Source organism: Podarcis cretensis (assembly GCF_951804945.1).
Source record: "Podarcis cretensis genome assembly, chromosome: 15".
Lineage (NCBI taxonomy): Eukaryota > Metazoa > Chordata > Lepidosauria > Squamata > Lacertidae > Podarcis > Podarcis cretensis.
This window is the reverse complement of record NC_137185.1, coordinates 151,940-164,886: the sequence shown is the minus strand read 5'-3', so window position 1 is coordinate 164,886 and position 12,947 is coordinate 151,940. Positions and strand designations below refer to the sequence as shown.

Genomic DNA, 12,947 nt, shown 5'->3' with positions numbered 1-12,947 from the left:
ATGGTCACTGATTGCATTACCTGGGCAGTCTGGCCATTCTTTTGTTATGGTTAATACTTTATCATTCCCAAATCCAGGCCACAGGCTCACCCTATTCATACCCAAATGCATCCTTAAGACAGGATTTGCAAGCAAAAAATACAATAGGAAGACTTTCCCCATTTGCTTCCCTTAACTGCAGAGGAATATTTGAGATCATACTATTTCAGACATGTGATTTATATACTTATGTATGTGTTTGCCTTATAAGTTTATGAACATTTTATATTTGAGACTTTAGAATTCTTATAACAGGTTGAAAATTGCTTTTTTTAAAAAGCATTTATCCTCCTTCTTAGTGGCTAAAAAACAACCAGGCATCCAACCAAGAATCTTGTGCTATCTGAAAGGCTAGCACATTCATTGCTTATGGGCCCCCCACTTTTTTATAGACTGCAGCATACCATCTAGTCCAGTGTTTCCCAACCTTGGGCCTCCAGCTGTTTTTGAACTACAATTCCCATCATCCCTGACCACTGGTCTTGTTAGTTAGGGATGATGGGAGTTGTAGTCCAAAAACAGCTGGAGGCCCAAGGTTGGGAAAGTCCATGAAAATATCCTGATGTAATAAGTGCACTTGTTTTTTAAGCTGACACAGATTCTTCTGCTCAGGGATCCCCCTGAAGAATCCTCCCGCATTACTGTCTCAGGCACTTGATCCTTGTTTTCCTTGCCTTCTCCCCACCTCCCAAATTGCTCTCTGTAGCCATGGTGGAATTCCCCCTTCTGTTCAGAAGCATCAGCCATTAAGGAAAAAGAGGCCCTTTGGTGCCTGCTCTGGGGGCGGGGAGGGCAGCAGGTAGGATCATGGTTCACCATATTTGTGAGACACATCTCAGCCACTGTGCTCCTCGAAGCTGCTTATATTATTATTTTTAACCCCCTGTTCCTAGGGCCAGTCCTGTTGTTTTTGGAAAAGTCTAAAAGGTCAGTGCTATTGACAATGGGTGCTTTTGTGCAGGAATCCTGCTTGTGGATTTGCCATTGGGGCATCCGGTTGGCCACTTGGAGAACAGGCTGCTAGATGGGCCCTCGGCCTGATTCAGCAGGGCTCTTACAGAGGACAAGGCTATTAATGGCTACTAGCGACAGTGTTGATACTTCTGAATTCCAGTTGCCGGGAGCCACAGGAGGGGAGAGTGCTGCTGCACTCAGGTCTTGCCTGCGGACACCTGGCTATCCACTGTGAGAACAGGAGGCTGGACCGGCCACTGCCCTAATCCTGCCAGGCTCTTCTTATGCTCTAGTCCAGTGATGGCCAAACTCAGCCCGCCAGCTGTTTGGGGACTACAATTCCCATCATCCCTGAGCACTGGTCCTGTTACCTAGGGATGATGGGAGTTGTAGTCAAAAAACAGCTGGAGGGCTGAGTTTGGCTATCACTGCTCTTGTCTTATGGAGCTCCTGGTTCTGTTTCCCTCAAAGGTAGCAAACCAGTGACTCCTTAAAGCAGGCTTTGCCAACCTTGTGCCCTCCTCAGCCATCACAGCCGTCTGATAGGAGCATAATGGGTGTCATAACCCAAAACATCTGGGGGGCACCAGAAGAAGGCTGTGGCTTACATCCTCCACTCTGTATCCTCATCCTTCCCTCTGAGATGCAAAAACTATCTAGGCTAACTTAAGAGGAAGGTGGTTGTTTGTTTCCTCCTATTTATTTATGCATAATAATAATAATAATAATAATAATAATTTATTATTTATACCCCGCCCATCTGGCTGGGCCTCCCCAGCCACTCTGGGCGGCTTCCATAGAAAACAAAAATACAGTAAAATATCACACGTTAAAAACTTCCCTGAACAGGGCTGCCTTAAGATGTCAGGTAGTTGTTTATCGCTTTGACATCTGCTGGAAGGGCGTTCCACAGGGCGGGCGCCACTACCGAGAAGGCCCTCTGCCTGGTTCCCTGTAGCTTTGCTTCTCGCAATGAGGGAACTGCCAGAAGGCCCTCGGCGCTGGACCTCAGCGTCCGGGCAGAATGATGGGGGTGGAGACGCTCCTTCAGGTATACTGGACCGAGGCCGTTTAGGGCTTTAAAGGTTATTATTATTATTATTATTATTATTATTATTAAATCGCATGGATAGCACATGGATAATGCTTTGCTGGCTGTTTAATGTCTCCAAGATCTTTTGTGATGGATCTGGGAAGTTGGATGGATGTAGGAAGCTACCTTATACAGAATCAAACTGTAGGTCCACCTAGCTTGGTTTTGACTGGTAGCAATGCCTACCCATGATGTCAGGTTGAGAGTCTTTCTCAGTCCTACCTGGTCTCAGGTAAAACATGTGCTCTCCCCTGGAGCTATGGCACTTCACATCCTCTGCAGCAGCCTTCTCCAGCCACCATGGTGCTCTCCAGATGTTTTTCGACTACAGCTCCCATCAACCCCAGCTAGCAAGATATAATGGCCAGGGCTGATGGGAGTTGTAGTTCAGCAACATCTGGAGACCAAATGTCCCCCACACCTGATCTGCACAAAAAGCTAAGCATTTAAAGAGGTACTGTAGCATCATGGCAGAGACTTGAGTTGTGAACTGGGAAGCACCATTTCAAATACCTTTCTGTCCACAAATTAGCTGACTCTCTCGCTCTCTGCCTTGGATCCCCAGCTGCAACGTGGCAGAAATGGTTCTGGCATAAGGGTTGTTGCAAATATTACCGAGAAGCTGTGTGAGGTGCATTGAGTGCTCTAAAGTGTTCTCCTGTAAGTGCTGTGTGCTATTAATGCGGGGAACTGAGAAGTTGGATGTTTTCTCAGTGACAAATGCTGGACGAGCCAAGAACAAGAGCCTGCTGGATCAGGCCCAAAGGGGCCCGTCTAGTCCAGCATCTTGTTCTCGTAGTAGCCAGACCGATGCTTCAGTGGGAAACCACAAACAGAACCTGAGCCTTTTCCTCCCCTCCCCTCCCCTCCTGTGGTTTCCAGCAACTGGTATTTAGAAGTATTGCTGTTTCTGACCATGGATGCAAAGCATAGCCTTTCTCCATCCATCCCTCAGCCATTACAGCATAGGAAGCTGCCTTCTCCTGACTCAGACCATTGGTCCATTTAGCACAGGCATCCCCAACCTTCGGCCTTCCAGGTTTTTGGACTACAGTTCTCATCATCCCTGACCACTGGTCCTGTTAGCTAGTGATCATGGGAGTTGTAGGCCAAAACATCTGGAGGGCCGCAGGTTGGGGATGCCTAATTTAGCTCATTGTCTGCACTGAGTGGCAGCCAAGATTGAACATTTCAGGCAGGAGGAACATTCCCAGCCCTATGTGGGAGATACCAGTTGTTGAAACTGGGACCTTCGGCTATGAAGCAGGTACTCTACCAATGAGTTATGATCCTCCCTGTTAAATGAGGTGACCAAAAACTGTGAGCTTCGGGAGTCTGCAATGATTAACCCAGAGCCACATCCAATTCAAACCAATGGCCTGTGTATGAAAGGCCACAAGTAGCATGACACCCCCTGCCCGCTAGGGGACAGTATCCAGCAGTAAAGATCTTTCCAGGAGTAGAAGGACGATGAAAACCAGAGGGCAGCACTTCTGGATTGAAAGTAGACCCAAAGGAAGTGGGCATGGTCCTTGGTGCCACCAACTCCTGGACGGTTAAGTCCAGTCAAAGGCGACTATGGGTTGCAACGTTCATCTCACTTCAGGCTGAAGTTTTCCGGGTCATGTGGCCAGCATGACCAAGCATCTGCTAGTGCAAAGGGACACCATGATGGAAACCAGAGCGCATGGAAACGCTGTTTACCTTCCCCCTGCAGTGGTACCTATTTATCTACTTGCACTGGCATGCTTTCAAACTGCTATGTTGGCAGAAGCTGGGGCAGAGTAGGTGGGTGTTTTGTGGCCAGTGTTTTCAGTCTGCCAGCCTCTGGGTGCAACCCAGCCCCCTCCTTATGCACCCTGCCATTTTAAACCCCCAATCCCTCTGTGGGCCAGTGGGTCTGAGATCTCTGCTGGCAGGAGTGTAGAGCATGCTGCGATGGGGAGAGAGCCTGGAGGCTGTGGTAGTGCTGGAAAAACAGGAGGGAGCACTTGTCTGATGAAAGGCAAAGGGAGAAAAGAGAGAGGTGCTTTATAATTAGAAACCTGCCTATGAAGTAGGAACACCCTTGCAAAGTATAGCTTGGGCAATGAGGATGCAGTTTTGGAAAGGAGGATGGCTAAATATTGTGTGTGTGATCTAACAATGCGGTTGCCCATGGAGGCCTTGTTCCAGTTGCAGTCACTGCATTTGAGCCAGGATTAAGAATTGCCAGGGTGGGTCTGTTTCACCCAGGGAGGAGGAAAGCCTGCATAGAGCCTGGTACCCGAGCAAGGATCGCAGGGTTGGTTAGGATCTGTCGCTTGTGTTGTGGCTGGAGCGGGGCATGAGCTGCTGCCCCCTTGCATCTAGCGTTGGTGGTTCTTACCTCTCACTTCTCGTCCCCCTCTGTCAGTAAACAAAATGCTGGCAAGAGGCCATTGATCTGTGTGTTGCCTGTAGAATGTGCAATCTGAACCCTTGGCCTGCCCCTGCCTCAAACCAACCGACAGGAGAAATACACGCTCCTTCACCTGTCGGCAATTGTCCCCTCATGCGAAGGATTTGGGGAGTGTCCCTGAGGATATCCTAGTATCCACCTCTGTCACCCAAGCTGCAACACGGAGCCCACTTTCATGTTTTCACTTCGGATTTATGCTTAATAATGCTAACAATGCATGCTGTTGATCCTGAGAGCAACGTATATCGTGTTACCTCATCATTACTGCATTAGTAAATGAAAATTACTCTTGCTGTGTGGCAGCAGAAAGGCATGAGTGTGGTTTTGGCCAGAAATGCATATCTTATTTTAAAAAATGACTCATGCCTTTCTCTTGCCATACTCCTGCAGCACTCGTGGAATCTGATAAAACGAACAACTCATCAGAAGAGTGTCCTAGTCCAGACCCACGAGGAGTGCTCCTTTGGTCCAGTCAGCCCAAGATGGAATCCAACATGGTGGCAACAGCTGTGTTGTGACCCACCTAGCGCGGCCTCACAACTCAGTGGGTGAAGGCCTACATCCCAGCAGATCACAGCTGCAACCAAATGTGGGTTTGGAATAGCTGGATATTTGACTGGCCTGAAGAAACCTCTGTGTTTGCATGTCAGAGTCAGTGGGTCCAAAGCATGGGTGGCATGGGGAACCTGCGGAGGTCCTCCAGGTCAGGGATTGGGGCTTCAGGGCCCCACGTAGTTCTCATCCTCTGCTCTTGCTACCATTTTGCCTGCCAGCAGTCTCTATCTACCATTGACCAGTCCAGTCTTTGTCAAAGAGACCCCTTCAGAGATTCTTGGAATCTTGACTATTGCTTGTTGGAAGTTAAATGAGAGTACTTAACCTGAGGTACCACTGTATATTTGGGAAAGTGGTTTGTCTGTATGTTCTCTATAGGTTCCACCCCCTATCTGGATATCATTGGCACAAGGGTTTCTAAGGTGGGAGCAGGGGGTCGTTGTCAAATTTGGGCCACTGGCTGCCATTTTGAATCAAGATAGCACACCAGAGCATTCCCAGGAAGAAACATGCCAGGAAGAACCTGGCAGTGTGAATCAGCTCTTAGTTGGATAGAGAAGGATAACAGTGCACATGTCAAGCACAGTTGCTAAGAACAGCCAGCACTGCCCTAACATTAGATTTGTGCACAGTGGTAGAACTTGCAGCAGTCGAAAACAGTAAACCTGAGTGATTAAGAGGCTTAACCATTCCCTTTTCCAAAGTCCTGTCCGTATCAGAGATCATAACTATTTTATCAAGCTTTAGAAATTTTGTAAGAATGTTTGAGGAAGGGACATAGCTCAGTAGTAGAGCACATCCTTTTACATGTGCAAATGGTCCTAGGTCACATTTCCAGGGTGGATATACAAAGGCTCCCTGGAAAACGGCTGCCATTGTGTACAGCAGTGAGCAAAAGGCATCAGTGGCCTGACTGTGATGGAAGGTAGTTTTCTAAGTTCTTAAGAAGTAAGCAGATCCAGAGTGCAGGGGGGGCAGACCAGAGGAACAGACTCTTGCACTGGGGTTTTGTTTCAGGGGTTCTGTTGGGAGAGGAGTTGCTGCTGATACTAATTTTTTGTATCTTTTTAGAGTTATGTGGAAAATGTTCAATTTGGTTGTTTACTTTTTGATGAGTTTTATTTATTGTTTATGTCTGCTTTTGTTATGTTTGTAATTATGCACATTTTTTCATGTTGTAAGACACCTTGAGCATGGTTTTAACTATGGAAAGGTGGCATACAAATTAATTAATTAATTACTTCACTCGATCTTTGACATGGTGGGTCAAAATTCACAAATTATCCAGTTGGGTATTCCTTTCTCCTAAAAATTTCTGCAGTGAGATCTGCTTCCCTCCAGCAGCTAGACCTGCACTGCCTTGCCCTTGTGCCTTCTTTGTGTGTGACGGCCTTATCCTTAGTCTCCTTCCCTCCTTGTTTCTTCACAGGTGCTGTAACCCAGCAAGGGAGGGCCACTTCCTTCACTGACTTTGGCCCCTTCCTCCTCCTCCTTTCCGCTCCTCAGCCCCATCTATAACCGCAACCATGTCAGACTTTGTGGAGAGCGAGGCTGAGGAGTCCGAGGAGGAGTACGACGAAGATGGAGAAGTCGTCACCAGGCCACCCAAGAAGTTTGTCGAGGATGAAGACGGTGAGCTCGCTTCGCTTTCCCCCTCGGGTTTCTGAGTTGTGCCAACAGTCTGTCTGTGTGAGTCTCTGCCAGAAAGCTTCCAAACAGCAAAGGGGGCGTCTGTGCTGGCCCATGGCAGCAAGAACAACCAAGCTCCTGTGACTCGTTTCAGCTGGCGGTTTTTGGGGGCTTTAGCCGACAAAGGCTCCTGACTTGGTTGGGTGCATTGCCTGGAAGCTGCACCCTGGCAGGCCAGCTGCATTCAGGGTTTGTTCACTTAGGAACAGGCTGCATCTACACGCCTTAGGTGGCTGGAGGAATGTAATTGGATTTGGGGGCAAGAGGAATTAACGGATTGAGAAACGCATCCACTGGGCGCCCCAACATAAAAATCATGTACTTTGGAAAGGGAACGGTTGTGTGTGAGCTTCAGGCCTTCGTGGAAGTTTGGTGCTGGCAAACAAACCCTCAGTTAAATGAGAGCATAAGAGCCTAAACCTAGCTCTGCTGGATCAAGCCAGTAGCTCCATCTAGTCCGGCATCCTGTTCTCGCAGTGGCCGACCAGATGCCCCAAAGGGAAGCCTGTGAGCAGGATGTAAGTGCAAGAGCGCTCTCCTCTCCAGTGGTATTCGGAACCATAGCTGCCTCCAGCTGTGCAGGCAGAGCCTAGCCATCCTGGCTTGCATCCATTATTGATAGCCTGCTCCTCCCTGAATTCATGAAATCCCCTTTTATATTTTGTGTTTCTGCATTTTTATGTTGCGAACCACCCTGTGAAGGACAGCATGCAGATTCAATAAGTAAATGGATAGATTTTAAAGCCATCTAGGTTGGTGGCCATCACTGCCTCCTGTGGCAGGGAGTTCCATAGTTCAGCTAATCCTCTGCCTCTGGGAATTTGCTTTTTCTGCACCCGGTGCCTGACTTCTGTATATTTATTGTACTGACTTTTATTGTATTGACTTTCTCCTTCTATCAGAGGAGGAGGAGGAAAACCTTGATGACCAGGACGAGCAGGGGAACTTGAAAGGCTTCATCAATGATGATGACGATGAGGAAGAGGAGGAGGAAGAAGAAGCCAGTGATTCTGGAGACTCTGAGGACGATGTTGGTCGTAAAAAGAGGAAGCGCAGTAAGTTTGGGGGGGTGGTCAGCAACAAGCAGGTCCTTGTCGGTCTTCATTCTCTGTGCCAATCCTCTTCAACCTGGGCCTCTCTGGATGTTGTGAACTACAACTCCCATCAGCCCCAACTAGGAGTTGTAGTTGTCATTTGTCCTCCTTGAATTCCACCTGCCCATAGCCCCATCTTCTGCCTGACCTGGGTGACTCACCTTTTTCCCCCTGCCCTCCTCCTTCCCACCAATCTTTTCCTGCTTCCTTTTCTACTTGTTTGGGGTCCTGACTTTCCATCTCTCCCTCTCTAGATTTTGATGACCGTCTTGAGGACGACGACTTTGACCTCATTGAAGAAAACTTGGGTGTCAAAGTTAAACGGGTGAGTAGCACGTCGCACTCTGGCAATCTTTTGAGTGAGCAAGGTGCTCTTATCTTAGCTATCCTAATCTACTACTATTTCAATTTGGTGGATCTTTTTCTTTAAAAGGAAGGGCTTCCTCAGTCACCTCTCCTTCAGGCAAAGTCTCATGCCACCATGCAGTCTGAGAGGGCTGTGCTGGAGAGACTTAAATCAGCCTTACTTCCCTCTCTGCCCCCTATGTTGTTGACTGGGACTGATGGGAGTTTTTGTCCAAAATATCTGAAGGGTACCTGGTTGGGGAAGCCTGACCTCAAAGTAGATTGGGTCCCACTGCAGCTGGCTCTTACCCCTATCACATGTCTTTTGTTTGGCTGAGGTGTGGTTGTTAATAACAACAACAACAACAACAACAACAACTATTTATACCTTGCCCATCTGGCTGGGTTTTCCCAGACACTCTGGGTGGCTTTCAATAGAATAAGAATAAGAATATTAATAATAGTAAAGTGATAAAATGTCAAACATTAAAAACTTACCAATACAGGGCTGCCTTCAGATGTCTTCTAAAAATCAGATAGTTGTTTGTTTCCTTGACATCTGATGGGAGGGCCTTCCACAGGGTGGGCGCCACCACTGAGAAGGCCCTCTGCCTGGTTCCCTGTAACCTCACTTCTCACAGGGAGGGAGGGAACTGCCAGAAGGCCCTCGGCGCTGGACCTGTGTCCGGGGAAATGATTGGGGTGGAGACTCTCCTTCAGGTATACTGGGCCGAGGCCATGTGGGGCTGTAAAGGTCAGCACCAACACTTTGAATTGTGCTCGGAAACTTACTGGGAGCCAATGTAGGTCTTTCAGGACCAGTGCTATATGGTCTTGGCGGCCGCTCCCAGTCACCAGTGTAGCTGCTGCATTTTGGATTAACTGTAGTTTCCAGCTCACCTTCAAAAGTAGCCCCATGTAGAGCTCATGGCAGTAGTCCAAGTGGGAGATAACCATAGCATGCACCACTCTGGTGAGACAGTCTGCAGGTAGGGTCTCAACCTGCGTACCAAATGGAGCTGGTAGACAGCTGCCCTGGACAGCAGTGACCCTGCCTTCTGCTCAGGTGTCCCTGAGAGGTTGTGTTGGGTGTGGAGATGAGGGGCTGCCTGTTGAGTCCCTGGAAGGTGTGGGGAGTCCCTATCTCAAGGGGCCCGCAGACTGATGAAACAGAATACATTTCCCTCGGCAGCAAAAATTCAGGCGGGTGAGGAAGATGTCAGATGACGAGGATGATGAAGAAGAGGATTATGGGAAGGAGGAGCACGAGAAGGAAGCCATTGCTGAAGAGATCTTCCAGGATGGGGAGGGTGAGGACGGGGGAGAGGGCGGCGAAGGCCCTGTTGCCGCAGCCGAGGAGGAAGAGGAAGAGGAGGAAGATGAATCTGGTAGGTATTGATGCTCACTGCTCTGGGATACTGGATGAAATGATAGGAAGGGCTGTGAGTTGAAGGAAGGTGTTCAAAGGAGCCAGTGGCAGCTAGTGGCCTTTGGAAAGATTCAGAAGCCAGCCTTGGGGAGCTCTTACCTAACATGGGAGCAACATATTTCTTATTTCATTAGATTATTTTGCTCAGGCTGGAGCCCCCATGGCAAAGTAGTGGTATATTCCAGACTGGTGTGAGGGGGAGACCTCCCTCCCTGCCTCCCAGCTGAATGGGGGGCCCCTGGCAGAGATGCACCAGCAACTGGGCATAGATCAATAATAGGTCGAGACAAAGGTGGGGTGAGGGAAGGGCCCAGTTCCAGCCACCTATATGAGCGGCGGCCATTGCTGTTTCTTCCAGACATCGATGACTTCATTGTGGATGATGATGGGCAGCCTCTAAAGAAGCCCAAGTGGAGGAAGAAGCTCCCCGGATACACAGACGCGTAAGTTGGTCGAAGACTGCTGCCCTTCTTTCAAGTTCTGGCTGCGGGGAGGGAACCACCGTCAAAGGGAAATGTTAGGCGTGAGCGGTAGCATGACAGCCACCTGCAACCCCCAAAGGGCTGTCGCATGGAAGATGGAGCAAGCCCGGTTTCTGCTGCTCCAGAGGGCAGGACCCAAGGGTTCAAATTGCAAGAAAGGAGATTCCAGCTAAACTGTAGGGAAAGAGATTCCAGAGAGTAAGAATCATTTGACTGTGCAACGAAGTGCCACAGAGGATGGTGGCTTCTCCTTCCTTGGAGGTCTTTAAGCAGAGGTTGGATGGCCATCTGCCAGAGGTGCTTTAGCTGTGATTCCTGCATTGCAGGGGGTTGGAATAGATAACCATTGGGGGTCCCTTCCACCTCTACAATTCTGCGAAATGCTTTTCCTTGCAGTGGCCCCTGGAGCTGCCCAGCTCCCTTTCAATGTGGAAATGGGCCTGCTTCGGCTTTAGGTGTTCAGAGGCCCCCTGTTCTCATAAGGCTCTTTGTGGGCAAGTCAGCTGCTGCCCTCTGTCCTTCCCCCACCCCTGAGACATTGAGGGTCTTCAGTGGTCAAATACCAGTGTTCCTGTCCTCTCCCAGTGCTTTGCAAGAGGCTCAGGAGATATTCGGAGTGGACTTTGACTATGACGAGTTCGAGAAATACAACGAGTACGACGAGGAGATGGAAGACGAGTACGACTACGAGCCTGAAGAGACGGAAGGGGAGATCCGCGTCCGGCCCAAAAAGACGGCCAAGAAGCGCGTCAGCCGCCGCAGCATTTTCGAGATGTATGAACCCAGCGAACTGGAGAGCAGCCACCTGACTGACCAGGACAACGAGATCCGGGTGACTGACATGCCCGAGAGGTTCCAGGTGAGGAGACCTGCCTGTCTGGTCCTTGCTTCTCCCTTTTCACTACCTGCTGCATTTACAGCAAGGGCGGGGTGACACCTGTGGCTGCCCCCCAGATGTTGCTGGAGTCCAGCGCCCATTACCCTCATCCCTGACCATTGACCCTGCTAGATTGCTGGGGATCTGGAGTCCAGCAACATCTGGGGGCACAGATGTTCCCTAGCCTTAGGTCACAAAACGCAGCCTTGACCCGCTTAGGCCTCTTGCAGCAAGCTTCACCCCTTTGCACTCTGTCTTCCTCCTCCCAGCTGCGCTCCATCCCTGTGAAGAATGCCGAAGATGACGAGCTGGAAGAGGAAGCCGACTGGATCTACCGGAATGCTTTTGCCATGCCCACCATCTCCTTGCAGGTGAGGATCTGCTCAGACTGACAGCTCTTCTTGGAAGGCTGTAGGACATGTCTCTGTGTTGTTGTTTGTTTTATTATTACTCCTCCACTCATAAGGTCCCAGGGCAAGTTGCAGCCTATAAAGCAATATTGAAAACAATGCAAAGCAACTTAACAGCCATAAAATTTAGATGGGCTTTGTCAAAAGACGTGCATCTTCAGCATCCTTTGGAAGTTGTATAATGTAGGTGCCAGAGACACATCTCTGGGGAGGGAGTTCTACAACTGAGGGGCCACCACAGAGAAGACCCTCTTTTGGACTGCCACCCCCTAAACCTCTGAGGGCAGAGGGCGTACCAAAAGGGCCCCCTCTGCTGATCTCAGCACCCAAGGGGACTGTAGGGAAGGAGGTGGTCTTTCAGGTATTTGGTGTCTGAGTCGTTTAGAGCTTTAAATGCTAACATTTGCACCTTCAATGCGCACCTTCAATTGGGTCTCAAAGCGAGCTAGCAATCATTGCAGCTGTTTCGAAAATAGTTTGTATGAGAATTAAATGCAATCCCAGGTGGTAGGTAATCTCGCTGCTGCATTTTGGACTAACTGTAAGCATGCAGAGCCTGCAATATTGAAGAGAATTAATTGCACTGCCCCCCCCCCCTTTACAGAGTTCTCCTTCACAGCCTTCTCTTCGGAGTTGTGTTTTTTGCCAGCTGGGTGTCAACAGGGTTGAGGTTCGGCTGTCTCTGGCACACAGGTGTGGTAGTCTGTGAGGTGGGGGCTTTGGGCAGGGGCACTGTTAAGGACAGTGGAACAGGAGGAGATATTTGACATTAAAAATATAATTAGAGTAAACAGTTGGCTTAAAACAGCTATCTTAAAACACACGTCTAATTTAGAATCGTAGAACTGCAGAGTTGTATGTGGCCCATGTGGGGATTGAACCCATGACACTGGCGTTGTCAGCAGCACGCTGTAACCAACTGAGCTAACTCTCAGCCTACTTGTCACACTAGGTTTTCTCATACAAAAAAAAGAAAGTGTTTCAGCTAATTCTGTTTAAAATTTAAAATATGATTAAATCAGCAGCTGAAAATGCATGTCAAACCCAGATGTCTTGCTACTTTCCAGAACAAAAAATATTGTTAGCAGGTGCTTGAAATGAGTACGGTGACAGTGTCTGCCTGATGTCAATAGGCAGGGAGTTCCAAAGGGGTGGGTGTTGCCACGCTCAAAGATAGTATTTGCTCTATGGTTGTAAGAAATGTCAGTGTCAGCCGACCCCCCTGCCTTCTCCTTGCTCCCCAGGAGAGTGCCGACTACCTGGACCGCGGCCAGGCCAGCAGCAGCTTCAGCCGCAAGGGCCCCAGCACCATCCAGAAGATCAAAGAGGCCCTGAACTTCATGAGGAACCAACACTTTGAGGTGAGCTGGGAAGGGGCGGCTGAGCTGCTTCCTTGAGGGTAGATGGATTTCTTTGATTGGTGGAAGCTGGAGTCCAAAAGCACAGCCACGCTGACAGGGGCCGATGGCAGCTGGAATCCCTAATCCCTAATCCCTGGCAGGTGGCCGGGCACCGAAGCCTGCCATGAACAAGAGGGCTC

General features: G+C 49.2%; 1 protein-coding gene across 1 annotated transcript in view; it reads left to right on the top strand.

The window, feature by feature from the left end:
* Positions 1-12,947, top strand: part of SUPT6H (SPT6 homolog, histone chaperone and transcription elongation factor) — a 42,359-nt gene that overhangs the window by 1,654 nt on the left and 27,758 nt on the right. The window contains exons 2-9 of the mRNA XM_079955959.1: positions 6,511-6,713; positions 7,673-7,825; positions 8,119-8,189; positions 9,402-9,597; positions 9,997-10,081; positions 10,706-10,979; positions 11,267-11,368; positions 12,652-12,768. Coding sequence (XP_079812085.1) covers positions 6,608-6,713; positions 7,673-7,825; positions 8,119-8,189; positions 9,402-9,597; positions 9,997-10,081; positions 10,706-10,979; positions 11,267-11,368; positions 12,652-12,768 — 1,104 coding nt within the window. The 5' untranslated portion in view covers positions 6,511-6,607. The remainder of the gene's footprint in view (positions 1-6,510; positions 6,714-7,672; positions 7,826-8,118; positions 8,190-9,401; positions 9,598-9,996; positions 10,082-10,705; positions 10,980-11,266; positions 11,369-12,651; positions 12,769-12,947) is intronic.